Source organism: Dysidea avara, chromosome 4, assembly GCF_963678975.1.
Source record: "Dysidea avara chromosome 4, odDysAvar1.4, whole genome shotgun sequence".
NCBI lineage: Eukaryota > Metazoa > Porifera > Demospongiae > Dictyoceratida > Dysideidae > Dysidea > Dysidea avara.
In genome coordinates, this window is record NC_089275.1 from 18,893,705 (window position 1) to 18,915,656 (window position 21,952).

Genomic DNA, 21,952 nt, shown 5'->3' on the forward strand with positions numbered 1-21,952 from the left:
TGGTAAATATGTATCCTTTTGTATTTGACATGTCAGAAGCAAGTCCTCTCCAATATATTACTGTACGTACCATTCTCCCATTATCATTCTAACCCTGTATGTACATGATGTTCTTACAGGATTGTTTATTCCTTCATGAGCTAGGAGAAGAGGAAGCTAGCTTTACTAAAGAGGACATGCAACTTGGATAGGTATCTGTATAACATTCAGTCACATGTACTAGTTTGGGAGAAAGTAATGTCTTGTAGACTTGCATTTCTGACCTGAAATATGCTTCAGTTAAGGTGGCAGTCACCTTATAACTTACCTGTAACCCGCGAATGTGCATGATTAGATTAGCTATGTGGGTGTGCCTTGTACAGGCAAGTTGCAATGGTGCTGTCAATCCTTGTTGAGATACTTCATATGCAGAGAATACATTATAACAACCCCTCAGTACAAGCACTTGACAACAGAAGCTCTTACATAATACTATGAACATGCCATTGTGAAATCCACATTGATTATGTAACTTGTGCATATTCCTGTTGAGCAGGTTTTTTCTACAATGGTTCATTGTAACAGGACCAATTTTTGAAAGATAATCGTGAACAGGTTAAGGAATGTTCCCTTGTATAACCATCATGTTGTGGTTAGGTTTATAGCAGTAGAGCTGCTTTTTCAAGCTTAGTGTGAGTTTTGTGTGTCCAGTATTGATTATATTATATAAGAACATCAGTGATAAGAATCACAGGTTACCAGAAAGGATGATTATTGCTTCGTGTTTGTTTATAAACTTACTTAATGTAATATTCTGAAACAGTATAGCATAGTGTTGGGCAAGTTACTTTGTAAAAGTAACTAGTTACATATTACATATTACTTGCAACTGAACTATTTAGTTACAGTTACATATTACCCATAAAATAGAGTAACTGTAATAATATTACATATTATATTACTTTGTGTCCACAGCCTTAAGCTGTCACATGTGAAACTACCACCTTACCACGTGACATGATTGCGTTGTTGGACAGTATGTAAATCTTGTTTATAAGTAAGAAGCTGGTGAATAAGCTTCATTCAGTAGGCTTCGTTACTTCGTTGTGGCTAGGCGTTACTCAGAGGATGACTAATGAGATTAGTAACTTCGTTACTTGTAGTAATAATATTACGTAATATTAGACTCGTTACAGTAACTATATTACTTAGGTAACATGTTCCATTTGTAACTAAAGTAACTTGCATTATATTACCTGTTTTTATAGCGTATTTCGTTATATTACTTTGTTACCACAAAAGTAATAATATTACGTAACGCGTTACATAAGTAATGCATTACTCCCAACACTGCTGAAACAGTATAGCATAATGCTGAAGATGTAATAGTCATCTTTACACAGTGGGAACATACAGTAGGTCCATGAACTTGATCTGTATAGAGATAAAGGTACAGCGTTTCAAAGGACTTTGTTACAATAAGGAGTGACCACCTGACAGCCACATGACTGCCACTGTAAATACTTTGTATTGTCTGTTATGTTAAACATAAACAATTGGTTGATAATTGCAGTAAATTTGTCTGACAGTAAACAGGGTTGGTAGTTTGACTGCTAAAATGATGCCAACTTGACTGCTATTGCTGGTCTACATACTATAATATATTACCTTTACTTATCCCCTCATGTGTACAGGAAGCACCACACCTGTACGTGAGTCTGCCACACTGGCTCAAGCTGCTATTGCTACAGCACTCAGTAAAGAGCAGGATAAACAGCCACAGTGCGTTAAAAGGTCAGCTTGTAGTGATGTGTATCACTGCATTAGTTACAGTGTAGTTGTAAAATATTGTAGTGTCTATGTAATGTACTGTACGCACTTTCTTTAATTCACATGTGTGTTTTGTAGGCCTCTGGTTACTCGAAAGTCTAAAGAAGTTAGTGTATGTGACGTGTTTTATATGGTCAGATGTGTACATTAATGATTGGTCATTGTTTAGTATGATAGTATTCCTGAACTAGTTCACTTCCAGTCAGAATCAGCCTTACCTGCTACAGCCCACTGGTAATGTTTGTCGGTATGTTGGTGTACGTGTATCCATTACTAAGTTATGGGTGGATATATACTTTGTGAACTATAGCTGCTTCCCATGTGTAAAATTGTATGACAGGCAGATCAAAGCTGAAAATGAAACAAAAATGCTTGTGGTGTGCTTTTGTTGTAGAAATTATACTACCTGCACTATCATTCCGTTAATCCTGGTAATTACTGTGTTGCATCATAATGGCTATTGTTTCAGGTGTGAATGTTTGCTTCATTATTTTAAGGTTTAGCCTTAAAAACATATCTAGGCTTTGACATCTAACTGTAAGCAAGGCACTGTATCTTTCGAATCATCTTCCTATATTCAATTTTACACATAGTGTAATAAGTTTTAAAAATAACAACTAGATTTTAGTACAAAAGTTGCCATGAAAACAGCTTTTTTTGCTCAGAGACTGTACACTACGTTCACCCCAAGTTCAGATGTTCTGGTAACATGAAATGGAGGTAGCACAATGTAGAATTTTAACCGTTTGAGGGTCAGGATTAGTACTCTTCTGCGAAAATATTTTGTTTCATAAAGAGTCTCTCCATTTTTATCTACAGCATGTAGAGGATACTATACTATTAAGTCTATTATATGCTATATATACCTAATTATATTGCTTGTTTATGTACGTGTACACAACCTATCAGGGCCTCACAAAGTAGCAAGTTACCAGATGTCCCAAAACTAGGGGTGAAACGAATATTAAATTTTAGGTATTCGAATATTCTTCAAATTAACGAACGAATTAACGAATTATTCTTTAAGAATTATCTGTATAATTAGGTGCTTGAAAGGGACAAAATCACTTTGATTACTACTAAAACTTCAAATGTTAAAAAAGAAAAGTCCTTTACATGTATTATTAAGATGAAAAATTATATTTTAAAATGACAGTTTTCAGTTGTCAAAATGTTTTCAAGGTTAAATGTGTACATTATCCGATTAACAAATATTTAACGAATACCAAATATTTCTTAACGAATACGAATATTTCTTAACAAACGAATAACAAATATTCGTACTATTCATTTCAGCCTTACCCAAAACCCATCATCACTCAAGCACCACATACAACTGATGTTAATACCAATGATAGTAACATGACAGTGAAGAACAGTAGTGAAATAAGGAGTATAGAAGACATGTCATCACTGAGTATACACGACAATAGTATTGTTGCTTCTTTGACTAACAGTGGAGGCTATGACCTCACTAACACTGGCCAACACAATTACTCTGCTATGTACCAAATTGTGAATGAAGAACCATCATCTATTAATAGTAACGTTATTATTGCTAGTACTGGTGATGGTATGTTAGAACGGCAAGGTAGTGGTGACTCTAATAGCAGCAGAAATCACCAGCAATCTCAAAGTTTGGGTAAGGAGAGTGTACCAACAAGGGACAGCAGCCAATTGAAAGTCTGGTAGTAATAAGGCAACTAAAAAGTCCAAAGACAAGAAAAACACTTCAAATGTTGCAGACAAATCAAAGCAAAGCAGTGGACATGCAAGTGGTGGAGCATCTCCTATTAAACATGATAATGTTCCTAAGCTAGTTAAAGAGAACACTGCTAAAGTGAGCACAGTTGGTGGTGATGTTCATAAGATGAAGAAAGATAATGTTGTTTTACCTACTGAGAGTGTGGTCCCTCATGAAGGACAAGTAGCTGCTATAGTGAAGACTGAGAATGTTGTGGAGCATAAGGTACCACCTACCGGAGGTGTGAAGGCACCTGACTAAACAACCATCACACACTAATGCTGCAAATGGTAAGTTACAATTGTGTGTATGTTTGTGTGTGCGAGTGTGTGTATGTGAATGTGTGACTCTGAGTGTGCATGCGTTGCATGTGACTATGTGATAGCTTCCTTGTATGCATGTGACTTATTTTTATGCTAATTTTGTTTAAGAAATCATTGTTGAAGGCAAGTATGTTCCATTTCATATTGTTGTCTTTAATTGTAGTTCTATCACAATTAACCAGAAATCAGTACAATACTAGGTAAGTGTTTGTGCACCATCTCAAGGGTGGATTTAGGGGGGGTGCTTTGGGTGCTGAAGCACCCCCCTCCAAAATTTTACCATGTGCAAGCTAGGAAGCTTCTAGAAGTTGCAGTATAGGTGCAATCGCTCTTATACATATGCATGGGCAATGAAAAGATGGAAAGAGAAGGGAGAATGGCTAATCTTTACTTAGAATTACTAAGAGGGGTTCAAATGGTGTGAGACTTAATCTAAAAGCTGCTAAAAATCGAAATACTCTAATAGAACAGTGAACTACTCTAATAGAACATTCATCATAGCGTTTTTTTTCAAGAAGTTGCCAGTGTACTTTCTTGACCTGTGCACTATCTTACCATTGCTCCAAACATCCTGCCATTGATAGGCACCAGCCTATTATGCTTTTAATTTTGCCTATTATGCTATGCTGCAGTGCTCAAAATTTTAGCCTATTATGGTCATAATTATGCTCAATATTTTTGCCACAGTTCCAATGTTTTGTTACTTTCTATGATAATGATGTACCACTCTGCGTGGGCAGTTCAAAGGCACCGCCAGTGCCATAATTTGTATATTGCACTGCTGCAGACTGCAGCGAGTGCATTATAACTTATAACGCACTGGTTGTGGTTTTGTAGACCACAACGAGTGCATTATAAGTTATAATGCACCGACCGCAGTGCAATATACAGATATTGCACTGGCTGTGGCTTTGTGCAGCATAGCACAAGTGCCGGTGGCGAAAACCACTACGACACCCCACCTAATAGGTGGAAAGACACTTCACAGATCACTTGAATTCTTTTATAGCCTGACATGTAAAGGTCGATTGTGGGCCATAACGTCACCAATACGTATAATGTTTACAAGCAGCCAATGGAGATCGAAAAAGCCAACGCGGGTGGCCACAACTCTAGTCTACATATATATAAACGTACTTATACACCTTACTAGTCTGGTGCCATCTTAGCCCAGATTAAACTGTAGTCCACTTCGACAATGACTCAATTAAACAAATATATTCTAAATAATACTAACCTTTACGTTTGATTGTGGGAACCAGTTTTGTCATGCCACCAGATTCGAGTTTAGCCAGTGTAAATAGTAAGAATTACGTACGTAGACTAGTATCGTTTAGTAGTTAGGTTTAGTTTACTTAAACCGTCTATTTAGCTGCTTTTTTTCGCTCGAGAGAATCACTATGGTGATTAGTCTGGTGCTTAGTCTATATGGTACACTGGTATGCTGAGCACTACATGATGAGAGTCGAACAGCGAATGCAGGTCAGTGATATAACCCATAGCGTACTAGCTTTCAATATCTCAGGTGGCTGCAGTACTACAGGGGGGACGTCATCGCAACGTCTGGCTTGGTTACCCACAATCGATGTTAGAAACCTGGCCTTTATAAGTGTTACAGCTGTCTTGTGAGACTCTCCCCACCTATTAGGTGAGTGGTACATAACAGTTATACAACGTGCACTCGTACTCTGCCTGTATAAACGCACTTTCCTTCGGGCCTGACGGCCCTCAGGCTCATGCGTTTATATCAGGCAGAGCACTCGTGGCCGTTGTATAACTATATAATAAACTTTGGCTTATTAACAACTGGTTAAATGTAGCCTATAAAGTACTTGTTGAGCATTAAGAATTTGGCTATGTTGTAAACTATCATAACAGTGGTGTCAGATAACTACTTAATACCATATCAGTGGCATCGACTGTTCTATTATTGTAAGTCAACCTTTTTCTGTAGCATGCATATTTGCTTACAGTATGACAATTATTCTGCCTATTATGCTGTACCTATTATGCACAAAATTATGCCAGCATAATAGGCTGGTGCCTACTGCCATATACTAATCATTTTCTGAGAACAACTTCTGTCAAATAGCTTAATATTATAGTGGGTATTTTCAGTTGTTGCTACATTTATGCTTAGGTTGACATGCTTAAGTAAAACAGTTAATTTCTTAACATGTATACAGTTAACAAGGCTGTAGTAGCTATCTGAGAACTGTTTGATTTTGCTTTATCAGTACCAAAGTTCCATGCTGCATGCATTTATCTGAATCTATAGCATCAATTGAAGCTAATAAAACTTAATGTCATACAGGGTTTGCACTCCCAAACCCCTTGAAGCTCAACTTCATAAGCTCAAATGATACCAAATGCTGTCACGTTATAAGGGGTTAGTTGTGGCCAAAAACTAGTTGTATATGTAAGTGACTTTGGGCTCTGGTTATTATGGTGATGGAGCAATATAGTTGTAAAAAGTCGGATTGAAATAGTAACAGAACAGTCTGTGACTATATAATTATATGTACTACAAAGTTGAAGTTATTATTGTGTGCATTTTAAATCTCTATACAGTGACCTTAAGATCCAATCCTTTGTATGTTTTTGACAATCCACTATTATGTATTGCCTTATAATCCAATAGTTTTTAATAGTGAGTTCTGTTTTTCTAACATTGCTTACAACTGAACTCATCCATCTTGTACCCCCACAATCTTTCAGTACAATAGAGTATTTGGTTGAAAATAGCTTCCAGATTCAATCTTGTGATGACTATATTCCAAAAATTTCCAGAGGGAGCATCACCCTAGACTCCCCTAGCTGGAAAATAGTATGTATGCGTACTCTACACACTACATGGTGAGTGTATACTTGCCCCCTCAAGCCCTCTCTTCATTGTTACTGTTTGGATGTTATAGCTATAGTTTGAGCCATGAGACTGTAAAGCACACTAGTTATGCCTTAAGCCAAGCAATACACTAAATTTAGTGATCTTGTATATTGATGGATTTACCATATAAATTTTATTAATTTGTGAATTAATGTAATCAGTTAATTAGCAAAAAACCAAACTCTAAAATTGCTAAATTTAACGTACCACTAAATTAAGGTATTTCAAACACAAAATTAATGGCAAGTATTGATCATGCATGTGTAGCTGCATCCATCTCCTTCCTGTTCTTTATGTAAAGAATATATTTTAGTTACTGGCTGTGCCCTTATATGACAGCTATTCTGGAATAATGGTGTCATTTCATCATTATTACACTTAGGTGACTCACAATGCTCTCCAAACATTATGAATCACTTAAACAAAGTGGCTCAGTCAAAAACATTGCCAAATTTTAATACTGAATAGGCTAAATTTGCAAAATGTTTCTGTGGGGGCATGCCCCCAGACCCCCCTAGACACTATATTATATAGCTAGCCAGTTGTCACTCTTCTTAGCCAACCAGCCATGATGTTAGCACCCCCCCCCCTTCTGAAATCCTAGATCCGCCCATGCATCTCCACATTGTAAATTGTTATTGCAATTTGTGTATACTGTACAGTGGTGTAGGAAGCTGGGTACTTGGGCACCCTTAATATTTCTAACCATGCACACTGATACTTCCTTTTCTAACTTGTCAGTGATTCCATCTTCTGAAAACGTGATTCTGTCCATTACGGCTCTGCAGCTTGACTGTAGCAAACGCTTGCAGCGAGTTCTTGCATGGAAAATAAGCAGTGTTTATTCTAGGATTTCTCCTTTGGGGGGAATCAGGAATTTGGGGGGTGACCAGGTGAAAGTCTGTTATATAGTTATCCAAGTTCACAACTACATAGCTATATAAAACAGTTGAAATAGTTTCCAAACACGGCTGTGTCATGAGTGTTGATTTTTGTGATTGGGTGAAGCCAGATCCTATGGTTGGCAGAGCTTTATGCATGAGTGTAGTAGTGATCACATAATGCTAGGACAATGATGTGCACCTCATGTACACTGTACATATTCTATTATTAATAATGCACTGCATATCAAGTGTTGAATCTTTACAATTTGTGTGAGATCATGGTCAATATTGACTATCATTGTATGTATGATACCACAAAGCACTAGCAAATTACAAGATCTGCATGTGTGGATGCCTTCCAAGAAATAATACAAAACTTGAAATTGAATATTAGGACGTTTTCATGGTTACAGTAAAACAAGAAAGTTTTTAAAAATCAGGTTTTCTAAGATTAAATCTGGGGGTATTTGTGGTGGCTGTGCATGCCATTTTGAAAGTAGAATTTTTTACAAATTACACTTTCTGAGATTGTATTTAAGGATAATTTTGAGAGTTAAGGATGGTATGGGTAAACTTGAGCTCTCTCAGGTATTCAATAGCCATCACTATATGCATGAATTTTTGTTAGCTGTATACTAGGAGGACTTTAAAAATTAATTGAATCTGAGAGCACTTCAATGTTGCATTCACAATTTTTACCTGGAAAAATTTTACGTATTAACTATGCTGAGATTGAATCTGAGAGCATTTTTGATAAGTTTTGTGTATCATTTAAAAGCCAGCTTAACCTAAGTTTAGTGTAGTATAGTTACTCACAATTTTAGGGGGTGAGTCTGAGATTTTAGGGGGGGGGAAGTTCCCCCCTAACAGCCCTAGAATAAACACTGAAAATAAGTTCTACCCATTTAATTAAGTCTGACTTCTAAAAATAACTCCATAGATTACGAGTTACTATATTTAAATCTGAAAAACGGAGATGTGCCTGTCCAAAACAAATGGTGCCACTTTGTTGTCACATCAAAATAATGATAGTTTGGAGTTGGCCTGTATACAGACCTCGTGAAGTGGCCAGTACTGAAGACGACTAGCTGTTTAGCAACTTTATTTCAGTAGGTAATGCCGGATAATCATTGCTTGAATTTATTGGGATACAACTACGACGAAGGAATCAAGTAAACAATGCAAGAGAAGTCTTTAGGACCACTCAGCAGGTTGTGGTAGAGCTACGTAGTGGCTGGTTACAGGAAACGGTGCCCCTACTGTGTCACAGTCTGAGTGGTTGAACCTGTGTCATGATGATTTTGTGATCACAGAGTGATCAAGACACATTTCAACACAAGTACAAGTCAGTACAAGAAATCTATCAGTTTGTTATAGTGTTGCATAGATTCTTCATCTCATGTGAGGGTTGTATGGCAAGTGATGCTGAAGTCCCACAATCAATACATACATCGTAGCTAAAGAGTAGCGTGGAGCGATTGTAGGCTAAAATGACTGATAAGCTAGCTATATTCTGTATGCATACAGATAGAGTTAGCAACTGTATCTACCCATGCCATGCACTTGAAAACAGCAATTTGATGAATGCACGTATGAACCCCCACAGGCTGTTCACTGGACTAGATGTGGTACTGTATAGGGCACCCATAAATTAAATATCTTCCTACGCCCCTGCTGTATATTATTGTACACTATCGTACACTACACACTGAATTATATCTACATTGTATTACTATATTCTATGTACACAGTTATGGACTGAACTGGCCTGACCTCAGTACACGAAATGATGATGATGATCGAGTTAGGTCAGTATTTGTATCATTAATTTCACAGTTCACAGTGTAATTACAATAGGGTTTGATCCATGGAGTATATCATCAAAAGGATTTGAGGACATGTTAACATCACAACCTGTCACTTCTGTTTATAGTCAGCCTCCTCCTCCTCCTCCTCCTGTGGTTGATACCATGAAGACTGAAAGTGAGTAATAGGCTGTGAGATATGTCAATATATTTGAGTGCATCACTATCTATCGTGCACGACACTGTGTCTGTACTACTTTTGCATGGACTTGTGCACACATGACCACACTAAAGCATATCCACAGAGATGCACTCTCAGCCACACATTGACACTAGGGTTAAAACCAAATCAACATTACTAACCGATTAGTAATCTAGATTTGAAACGGTTTTATTAGAACAGTGGCAATTTGGGTACTTGTATAACAAATTTATAAATGCTTTTTCTTTGTGAGAAAAGGTATAATGGTAAAAAGTTGGATGTCATGTTATTCGCCTGCTCAAGAGGCATTCGAAAATCTTTGTTTTGATGCAGTATGCCAAACGAATCTCTGAGTCATGTGCATTTGTTTGTGTCACATTGAAGCAATTGTATACAATCAATCTTTCTTCATTGATTTCGTCCCTGTATGTAGTGAAGAAAGGTGATGCAAGGAAAAACTTACCCAGCAATGAATTTCCCTATTCATGGTGAACATGATGCAAGTTGCAACTCTGTATATCATTGTGTTCTTAAGTGCCTGTAATTTATTTTCCCGATATTTGCTTTACAAATCGATCTTTCTATTTGTAGGACTATAAGTTATTGGCATACAAGGCTGGAAGAGTAGGGACCACAAAGGAGTAGGTGTGGCCCACGAAATAACATCACCCAAAAACTAGGGCTGAGCGATACTACCGTTTTAGCGATATATCGCGATATTTTGAAAGTATCGATATCGCGATATTTTGTTATTAACTATCGTGATACCATGCCTGTTCATTACTGTCATTAAAAATCCATTTGTTATGCAGTACTAGGCTAAGAATCCTTGTAAATGATAAAGTCCACCCATCTGGTTTCCCCTGCAGAGAGGTGTGAACACCATAACAACCTCAAAGCATGTATTACAATAACTGTTACTGTAAACAAGGATGATAGTGGCTAGTTTGTTATCACCTATAAGGACTTCCTGCAGGAATGCTGAGCAATATGTTATGTAGCACCAGCTATGATTGACTTATTTGTAAGTATCGTGAACTATTCAGTATCGTGAATAGTGGGTTTAGTATCGATCATGATACTAAAATGGCAGTATCGCTCAGCCCTACCAAAAACCAACCTTGATTTTCCCTGAAAACAATGAGGCAGTATTGGTTAGGTAAAACTAAACCCAAACAAGTCTTCATATTGACCCGAAATGTTTTCAACAAGTTACTATGGAATTTTGAAAGGAAAAATTATTTAACGGAATTTTCTACTGACTGACTGAGAAACTGACTGATGCCTTCAGACAAGCGTAACTCAACAACGGCTAAGGCTACGGGCTTGATTTTTTTACCGTTCGACATCGCTTCAGCCCGAGAGGTGCCTTTTTGGCATACTGCAGTACATACAATACATTCTTCATTGACTTACCAGAGTCCTCCTTTGTGTCCCATTCATCTTTGCTGACAGCGAAAAGTGTCGATTTGGCGGTAGAACGTGATGAGCTTCCCTTGATTGTAGAGGTGCTTTTCGAACAGTTCTTGATTCGAAATGCTGTGTAACAGGTTGAACATACGTAGTTGACAACAGATACTTCACTTTTTAGATGATTATTGATATATCTGGGGCACACGGTGCCATTTCAGATGCGGTATGCGTGGGTTCATTAGTCATAATAATTAATTGCAAAAAAGCTAACAAACAAGTACACACAAAAAATCGGATTTTTCAACTAGAGCAGGGACCATAGCACTTCGATAAAAAGTACTGAAACAAGCTTGAGTAGTGCATGATATTAAATCACAGTAAAACAATAAGAAGTGTTATATCCCTACTGTGCATTTCCTTTATGGTATCTTGAGCACAGTAGGGGTACAACATTTCTTATTGTTTTACTGTGATTTAATATCGTGCACTATTCCAGCTTGTTTCAGTACTTTTTATCAATGTGTTATGGTCCCTGCTCTAATTGAAAATTCCAAGATGTTTTGTGTGCTTGTACGTTTAGCTATGGATAACAATTTGGGTCAAACCCAGTTGACCTGAAGACAACATTACACTCTCTCCTCCCTCACACATGCACACGCGCGCGCGCACACACACACACACACACAAAAGCCAGCCATCACGCCTACCCAGTGAACCAACACTAGGACACCTGTGCGGTACTCGTGTGATAGGAGTCAGCACGTACAAAGCAAGGCCTCTGGTAGCCCTGCAAAACACAGCTATTGCTACTCTGTGAACCACCGCTGGGATGCCTGTGTACCACTCAGGCACTTGAGTCTAGTGCAGGCGAATCCTCCTGGGGTAGGACTAGTCACCTGCAGGACGACCATCCATCCAGGTCTCATGGAGAGAAGTTGTGGAGCTTTGTTGTGGAGCTTTGAAAGCTCCACAACAACCTCTAAGCAGGACAAGGACTGTTGGCATTTGCTTCCCCAGTTTATACCAGGAACCCATTGGTATTACAGCTGTGTGGGCTGCTTCCCTAGTTAACACCAGGTCACCACGTCCCCATTTAACAGCTGGGACACACACACATGCACACACACACACACACACACACACACACACACACACACACACACACACACACACACACATACACACACGCGCGCACGTGCACACGCATTACTCACTATACACACATATACACACATGTACATAAGCAAACACACAGCATTCATTAAATGTATAGTTTTCCAGGACACAGTCAACCATTGTCCAGCACATTTGTAGATCCACAGAGACAAGCGGCTGCAGCATATGTCAACTATGGTCCCATCACCAATGATCAACTTCATCAGTTACAATATCATGGCATACCCATCCATCAGCAACAACACTCCCCTCGCAGTCATCCTCCAACAACTGTAAGTGTTGTATGGCTAGCTAGGAGTGTATTATTGTGTGTGCCATTGTGGTGGATTACCCAAAGTGTGATATCAAAGGTGGTGGTCACAATGACAAAGTGACAATATCAATGTAGTAATTTTTTGACCACCGAATTTGATATCACATTCTTCACACAAGCCTTTTATTAACCCTTTGAAATGCATATCGGCCACTACACATGGTTGTAAACAAAGTGCTATAAGTTTTGCCTATGTATGGCTACACAATCAATGTCGTTTTACTGATGATGTAACAAACCTTAATATGATACCTAGGGAATTACCCTACAATAAAAGTATGAGGACCAAAACAGGACATGGAAATTAATTTCAGTTTATCAGCAAACAAATTTTTTATATTTAAACTTTTCAAAAATGATTTGTAACTCATTGCCAGTTAATCCGATTCACTACAAATAACCATTGGCCGCTTTGACATTCAGTAGCGAGTAAGGTCAGCTCATGTGATCCAGACTATGATTACAAAGCATGAAATACGCTGCTATAATAAAACCAGTCACTGTTCATTGCTTTATAACCAAGTAATCCCCTGTTGGTACAGTGGCCAGGTTATTTATCCTTCTAATATCCCAATGAATAAGGTTTCTTTTGATATCTGCTTTAGGCAGGCCAAGCTACTTGGCCATATAAGACCTGTTTTGTATAGACGCACTTTCCTCTAAATGTTTATACATCTTCAAGGGTTAAGGCTGGTTTGTTTTTATTAAATGCTTACAAGCTAGGTACTTGATGTTGCAATGAGATTTAAAGAGCATGAAAATCATAATCTTACACTTGTCAGCTACATACCCACATGCTATTTTGGGTTGCACAACACATCACATTGCTTTATAAGGATAGGTTTGTGTATGTATAGGCTCTACAGGGAGCTTGCATTCTTATTAAATGTACATTGTTTTCTTTGATTTTCCATTTCAGTCTAACAATAACACAATGGAGAACCAGTTACGTGCTCTCCTACCTGGGATTAACATCAGTATTGACTGTAAGTACATGTTATGTAATGTTAGGGATCATGGAGGTTAGGGTTTTTATGGCCAAAAATATCACCCAAAAACCAGCTTCATAATATCATCCTGGCACCTTGGCAGTATTTGTTAGGTATAACCAAGCCCAGAAGTGCCTTCAGGATGACCCTAAATGCTTCTAATAGATTATTACAAAATTTTAAAATTTTTTATTCAATTGAATTTTCTACTGATTAACTATCTTCCTGCCTGATTCCTTTAGGCAAGTGTGACTCGATAACAACTAAAGCTACAGGCTTGATTTTTTCACTGTTCAACATTGCTCTGTCCCGAGATGTGCCTTTGGCATACTGCAGTACATACAGTGCACACAACATGGACTTTGTCCTTCTTTGTGACCCATCTCTTTTTGCTGACAGCCCTAGGTGTTGATTCACAGTAGTGTGATGCTGTAAATGTGAATCATCCGTATTTTCCATGGTGACTGGATTGATTGCAGAGGAGCTTCTAATACTGTTCTTTGTTTGTAATGCTGTGTAATGGGCTGAAAATAGGTGAAAGCGACCACTTCACTTTTGAGCCAGTACTTGATAGTTGGAACATGTGAATTGCCCGTATTTTTTGTGGTGATTGGATTGATTGCCAAGGTGTTTCCCCTACTGTTCTTCATTTGTAGTGTTGTATAATGGGCTGAAAGCAAAGCGTAGTGGCCACTTAAATTTCGAGTCAGTAATTAATAACTAGGGTGTGTGTTCAGATGTAAACTTTATCTCTGGCGCCATCCTTCCTTGTGATGTGGTATGGGGGGGATTCACCAGTCATAATAATGTTACAAAAACAGTACAAAGAAGAAGTATAAGGCAAAATTAGGAATTTTAAGTTTATTTAGGGATCATAGAAAAAAATGTAGGGAAACAAGGAAGGTCGCCTACACCTGCAGATCTACTAGTGAACATTTATTCCCTAATTCAGTCTATGATATAAAATTCCTAATTTCCCTTATACTTGTATATTACCATAATTTACTTTTTTTTCACTTTTTTTTGTATGCACAACTTGTACAAAAATTCCTTACGCAAAAAATTTTACATAACATCAAATTACTCTAATAGAGCAGTCGTTCATGTAAAATATTTTTGCACAATTTTTTTTGCAAAAAAAATAAAGCAAATTATGGTATAATAGACTGTATCGTACAGTACAGTAATACTGTGTAGTAGTAAGATATATGTACTACATGTATGATGGTTTATTAATGACTTGTTCTATAGCTGGTGCACATGCAGTACCCACTTCTTCACAACAACACACACTACACCTCATCATATCCTACTCAACAAGTTCAACCTCCACCTTCACTGCCGATAATGCCACACACTCAGTCATGACCTACCCTCCCTCTGACACACCGCCCTGCAGTAACCAGCTCCAGACATGTCATTGCATCTCCGTTTGATATTCCCTCTCTCAGCTATGTCACTACCACCATACAGAGTGGATGGCCTGACTTGATCAATAGTAGTGACAGTAGAGGTGGTTCTGTTAACAGTGGTAGTGTAGGTTGTGTTGGTGGTAGAGCAATGATAAGGGAACCAGTGACTGCTTCACATCATCATCAACCACAGCCCACTGTGTTCCCATCCAATCCTGAACCATTTCTAGGTATAGTGTGAGCTTGTGATGTGTACACTATGTATGTTATAATACACACTAGTGTATACAGGACACACTGTATGCTCTTTTGTAGTAAATGTATTGTGTGATGTACATTGTTTGAGTGCAACTTGATAAGGTACAGTGCTTGCACTTGGAGTAGTGGGGAGTTACCTTTACACTGAGTAATAGCTTTTACAAATCTTATTTAAACTGGGGTATATTGATCTCCTTTAGCATTATGTTTGTCTGTCTGACATGTGAGCAAGAGGTGTGGGTTTCAAACAACAACTAAAGTTTTCACTACACATGTGGTACAGCTTAAGCACAAATTGATACAGTTGCTACATTAAGTTACCCTTGAAGTCACCCTCAAGGCAACCTGATTGTTACGTGATCTTATCATCTATATCAAGTATTGACAGGTACACTAGTACTGATACCTGCTCTGTGGTGCAGGACTTACCATACCGAGCGATGCTTGAAAGTGTAAAAAAGTTATGACAAAATGGTTACCAAACAAAAGAAAGGATGAAAGGAATTGATTAGAAAGCACCTCTAACAAGTTGTCTGTAAAGGAAGACATGAATAATTTGAATAGCCAGGTTGTTTACTTAGGTTCACCATGCGGTGGGCACAAAGAATTTCAGCAGATTTTGTGCTATACTCTTGTATCCAATGCATTGTGGACAATGATTGATTACTGTTATAAGCTGCATTGAAAGTCCACGTGAATGTTGTTTGATGTAAGAATCATTTCAGCATGCAAAAGTGGGTGACATCAATGGACAGACAGACAGACAGCTTTAAGAGACTTATAGGACTGTTTATCACAGAGCTGGTCACAAGTATATTATTTAACCTAATTGTACTGTAGATTATCACACTGGTATGAGGTATACAGCTCCAGTGACCAGTAGAACTACTGCTGGTGCTACTCATCAAGTTGATGGTGAACACAACAAGGGAGAATACAACCTGTGGAGTGATAACAGTTCATTTGGTATGTGTCTGGGTTGGTATACTTTTGTCTGTAACTCTACAAGTGTAGAGGTGAAAATCTACAGTTTGATCGTACGTATATTTAAATCAGTGTTTGAAAAAGTAATTTGAATGTTTGCTTAATAAATTATTTATGTTATAGTGATTAATTGGGGAGGCAGAATAAGCCACTGTCATACCAAGTGCACTAATAGTATTTCTATATTTCACAGGTACTGATTTCAACTTATTTTCATCATATGCTACTGAGTATCACCAGACCATCATCAAGGAAAGTTGTACCATCAAGAGACAAACAGCTACAAGATAACTGAAATGTTGACTCACAGAATTTTATGTTTATATGCAATTGACTGTATATTATGTACAGATGTATTTTGTGACTGAGAACAGTTTCTATACAAAACTAAAAAAATCTGGTTTGTTTTGTGTGCATGGGAGTGTACGAAATTTAGTTGTGTGTGTGCGTGTGTGTTGAGTTACATGGTGAATGACCAAGCTTTGATAGAACCAGAGCATCATTGAGCATGCTGCATGAAGTTGGCTTGTTTTGAATGTGAGTTGTGAGCGTATTTTCATACCGTGTGTATGTGTGCGAGTTTCTAATATAGTGAGATTTTAAATTTCTTTTCTCTTTGAGTAGGAGATGCAAGGTACGAAATCTTCGAAGAGCTCATGGCTGGATTTGTGTAGCAATGGTGACTGTAACATTCCTCCATCTGGCCTGGAGTTCCACAACACACAACTACTACCAGACAATGCTTCACAACAATCTGCTACTGTCAATCCGGAACCAAATCCTCAAACTAAATTCCCTCAACAACTTCAGGGGAGAGAAACTGCGGAACAATCAGTTGTTGGTAAACCAAAACAGAACAATATAGCAAAGTTTACTAGTGGTAGTTGTGTTTCTCAGAGTAACCCACTGACTACAAGTGTTCAAGACACCAGTAGACATGTTGGTGCTAGTAAGAGTCATAACAAACCCAACCAAGGTGTCACCACTATAATGAACTATTCATCACATCATTACACTGGTCCACACTACAGTAGACTACAAGCAGCAGCATCATCATCATCAGGTAGTTATCAGAGAAACAGTAGACACTCTAATTATCATCAACATCATCGCAATACATAGATCTTCTGGCATATCTGTCAACTTCACATACATTTTTATTATTTTTCAATGAAAATAATAACTGTAGAAATAATGCCTAAAAATACAAAATCCCTCTGGAGCATTGGTAATATCAACCTGTATAACTTGTTTGTGAAAGAGCAAGGTAGCTATGCCACTAGGGCTGGGCGGTATTGGAGTTTCGCTTCACGATATATCGTGCAGAAATATATCACGATATTACTATTTATCGCGGTTATTAAAGATGACTGCTATATTAGAGTAGCTGACTGCTTTATTAGGGTATCTCGATCCTAGCTGACTGTTCTATTAGGAGAAGAACCATCAGTATTATTGATGACACAAACAATTACAATCAAATGTCCTCGGACACATGCTACCACAAAAATAGGGCATAAAAAGCCCCACAGGTGGGCATGGCAAGGAGTACAATTAACAAAAAACAAAACACACACACAATTAATAATGAAAAATGTCTTGCCAACATAATGTTCAAAAGTCCACGCACCATTCTTGGCAGCTCTTCGCCATAAATATTCTCCTAGAAGAGGATATTGAAATTGCCGCTGCTAAATCAAAGATTCTCTTACATTGAGATTTTAACATAGTGAAATTATTTTGAATGAAGTTCACACAGTTCCGAAAAGAAGATAATGAACTTGGCAGATAGTGACCCAATACACTCATCTCAATTGTGTCATAAAAGTTAACAATGCCAAGGCGATCTAGCTCAGACAAAAGTAGTTGATATTCTTCCTTTTTAAGTTTACGGTGTCTTGCAAGTTCAAGGTGACGGACAGAGTCCAGGGGACAAGTAAGCTCCAATAAGGCTACTGAATTACTTTCTTTATTGTGAATCACAATATCAGGGCGATACGGCGTAATGAGAAGAGCGGGAGGTATTGTTGCCTGAGGGGAATCACTTGTTCGCCTTCCAGGTAGGTCAGCATAAACGATGCACTGATCAGTCAAAACTTTAGAAAGCTCAGTGAACAAACAGTCCAGAACTTGGTTATGCCTATATGTATAGCGACCCTGTGTCAATGCACTGGGGCCAGCGTTGAAACCGGGTCGGGTCATCCGGGTCAACCGGGTCACATTTTCTCCGGGTCATCCGGGTCTGACCCGGTTTACAAATTATCCGGGTCTGACCCGGATTGGATCACGTGAGAAACGAAATTGATCGTTTGACGACGTGGAACCTATAAACGCTAGTCGCGTAGCTCTTTCGTGAGTCACGCCCACTTATCGCGTTACAAACATACGCTCAGCCACGCCCATTTATTAAGTGCAGTCTGTAGCATGAAACTGTGTCCGTTTCTGTCTGCAAGCTTACGTGAAGCCACGCCCACTAATCGATTAATGTATGAGTTGTATATAGTCTAGGTCTAGTCTTGCAGCAGGATAAGTACTTTTGTGAGCCACACCCATTTTAATATATTGGGAAATTGCAATACTAAGTATGTACGAAGCCACACCCAATTGCTGTCTGTAAACTCACAGAAGCTATATACGTGGAAACAAACCCACTGACTGATTTTAAATTATAAACTTACCGGCTTAGTTATCACATAACTACTCGTTTACTCAACACGAATCGAACGCTCGAAACGTAGTCTCGCTTGCTTGAGAGTACCCGAAACATAGCTCTTATCGCGCGCCTCGGCTTAATTTAATCCGGGTCAATCCGGGTCACATCCGGGTCAAATCCGGGTCTGACCCGGATTGCTATCCGGGTCAGTGGGTCATCCGGGTCAGCAGTAGTGACCCGGTTTCAACGCTGACTGGGGCAGCCGCCCAAAATATGCGCAGTGGTTGGTTGAGTACCGCCGCACAGTATGCACTTTGCGCTGCATTGGATGTTCCATCGTTGCAGATTGACCGGTGTGGGGAGAGTGTCGGAGGCAGCCCGAAGAATAAAGGAAAGCTGGCCTGGATTGCATCCCAGTAACAATCTGTTCCAGGTACCACAACAAGATTCAAGAGACACTGAGTCCTTCAGCTTACATTGGACAGATAGTGTGTCTAGGTGTTTATCATAGCGTGAGCGCTCATCAGCAGCAGCCAGCTTCTTAGACTGCAAGTAAAGGTGACGAGCCATTGGGATGGATGACAGCTGAGAGCGGGCTTTAGGCCACACCAAGTCAAACCTTAGTTTCTGGTCACCCGCCCGCATGGTAAACCTGGAACCCTAGTTTATGAGGACTATTATTAATATTACAGGTGCTTAAGTGCATGTGACCCAGCAAGACACTTATTTTTTACTGCAAAAGATCGAGATACTCTAATAAAGCAGTCAGGGATTCCAATAGAGCAGTCACACTACTCTTAACTCTAATATTAGGTATATATGCCACACTAATAAAATGTTTCTAACTATAGCTAGTTTTGTCCTTGATTATATAGCTGTTCAGATTATAACTGTTACTAATGCTTCTGTAACCAAAGTAATTTCAGTAGCATTAACTACTAGTCCATGCAGATGGGCCATAGCTTTAACTTTATAATTCAAATGTAGTCCTCTAATGATTAGTCTATAGTAACTTCAAATTCCTTATCACTGAACACTACAGGGGTATGGAAAGCCGGCAACATTCGGTGAGCTTAAACTTAAACTTTTCCATAACTATAAAATTAGATTGGCAAGTAGAAACCCTTATAGTTTAAACATTCCCAGATGATCACTAAAAAACACTAGTCTGGAGCACTCAATGACTCAAAACTTTGACAGTTACTTTTCTCAAGGTTACTGAATAGAAGGCTGGAAACACATAGCTAGTGGGCTAAGACTTCACATTTGAATGAAGAATTTCTGATGTGAAAATAGAAGTTAAATTTCATTTTGGATCATGATCATTTGAACAACTTAGCTATAAGTCATAGTAATACTTTCATTTCACTTGGAAAGCATAAGTAGCTACATGAGCAAAACATTTCCTATAGTATATTCTAAATAAATAAATAAATATACTTAAATGCTATACATCAGTGTATAGCTAGCCATGATCCATCAACAACTTTCCTAGTGCATGTTTTGCCGAAACACAACTACTTATGTTGTGGTTAAGTTTGACTAAAAACAAAATCAACATGAATTTGCTAAATTGAGCAAATAATAATACCATACAGTATATTGTCACAGTAGAGTCTATAGTCCTGAAGTCCTGATCATCCGCCCGCCCGCATCCATTTGTAGGCTTGGGAGTGACCAGAAACTAAGGTATGACTTGGAGTGGCCTTAGATAGGATGGAGTAGTCCGAGCTTTGTGTCTGCAAATACTCATCTCCCAAATGTAATTGCAGACCCAATTCCTGAATTTGATCATCAGAAGATGCACTAATGCAGGACAAAAGGCTCAATTTTGCCTGTTTAGAAACCTGAGAGATGCTTGGACAGCACACCCCTGGATAATATAACACAGCGCGGGTGGCACGTCTTGGGAGGTTTAGCCATTTCTTGAGGTGCCGAGTGGCAATGTTTTCCATTTTAGTAATGGCACCAGTAGTGACAGAGTCTACAGAGAGGTGGAAACGTAGCAGGGAGACAATGTAGTTACGATAAAGCCACAACTTGTACTCTCCTCGAATAGGTAATAAATTGGTAGTGGACAAGAGACGAGATAGCACATCACACATTTTCTTACTAGCAGCCTTCTTGGTGGCACTTAAGGACACTTCAAGGGACTTCCCCAGAAACATGGTGCCGCCCCCAGTTATTAATCTTGTACTGCCCCCAGATAACTGAATTCCCTGTTGCATGTGATGACGGCCATCAAACAAATGTGACACACACTTGACTGGTTTGAAAGAGAGATCTAAATCCTTGGCTCTCTGATCTATTGTTTGTAGCACCCTTGTGTGAGTCTCCAAACAGTCAGAGATAAGTGTAGCATCATCGGCATAAGCCTTGATTGAGTACTCCAAGGAGCGGTAGTGCTTCAGAGAAGGCTTCCATTTAGACTTGAGAGTAGAAGGGGTGGAGGCCAAAGGAACAAATTTCTTAGCTCTCTGTGAACAAGGCAACCATTCAACAGATACAAAATCGACTATTTCTGCAACAGTGACTTCTAAGGAATCGTCATATATAATCCTACAAGAGCAGTCACCAAAATACTCATCAACTCTCGCCCGATACCATCCTGGGGGCTCCTCACCCTCCTCCGTCCACTTTACGTAAATACTCGAATCCAAAGGGGGGAGTTCTTCTGAGCCCTGTAGAGGTAATTCAATGGAGTAACCATGGCCCTGGTTCAAGTCAGCAGCCAACTTCAATAAAGGATTAAATGCTAATAGAAAGATAATTGGGGACAAGGTGTCCCCTTGAAATACCCCTCGACAAAAGGGAATTGGAGGAGTCTCCCAGGTTTGGTTAGCAATGGAAACAAATAACTGGGAATAAAATGATTGGACATAATCCTGAATTCTTGATGGCACTTTAACTGCTCGTAACATGTCAAATACCAACTGATGAGGAACAGAGCCAAATGCATTCTTCAAATCGAGAAAAGTGACCATCAAGGGTTTCTTAGCAGAGGTGGCATCCTGCAAAATAGCTGATAAAGTGTAAACATGTTCAAAAACGCCAGGTAAACCTGTGATGAAACCTTTTTGGACACTTGTATCAATTACGT

The 21,952-nt window shown here is 38.8% G+C and overlaps 2 protein-coding genes across 3 annotated transcripts; both read left to right on the plus strand.

Moving 5' to 3' along the window:
* Positions 1-3,495: 3,495 nt before the first annotated feature.
* LOC136254208 (uncharacterized) lies at positions 3,496-14,981 on the plus strand. Of its 2 annotated transcripts, XM_066046878.1 has the most exons (7): positions 3,496-3,843; positions 4,040-4,076; positions 9,399-9,455; positions 9,505-9,630; positions 12,349-12,515; positions 13,476-13,542; positions 14,797-14,981. In XM_066046878.1, exons 3-7 carry the CDS (start codon positions 9,434-9,436, stop codon positions 14,979-14,981), a joined length of 567 nt encoding a protein of 188 aa, XP_065902950.1. In that variant the 5' UTR covers positions 3,496-3,843; positions 4,040-4,076; positions 9,399-9,433. The 2 variants fall into 2 exon arrangements, with proteins under 2 accessions (XP_065902950.1, XP_065902951.1); XM_066046879.1 differs by lacking the exon at positions 4,040-4,076.
* On the plus strand, positions 14,970-17,386 carry LOC136254207 (uncharacterized). The gene is made up of 4 exons (XM_066046877.1): positions 14,970-15,187; positions 16,056-16,181; positions 16,393-16,449; positions 16,822-17,386. The coding sequence occupies exons 1-4, from the start codon at positions 15,106-15,108 to the stop codon at positions 17,319-17,321; spliced, it is 765 nt and encodes a 254-aa protein (XP_065902949.1). The 5' UTR covers positions 14,970-15,105; the 3' UTR covers positions 17,322-17,386.
* The last annotated feature ends 4,566 nt before the right edge of the window (positions 17,387-21,952 follow it).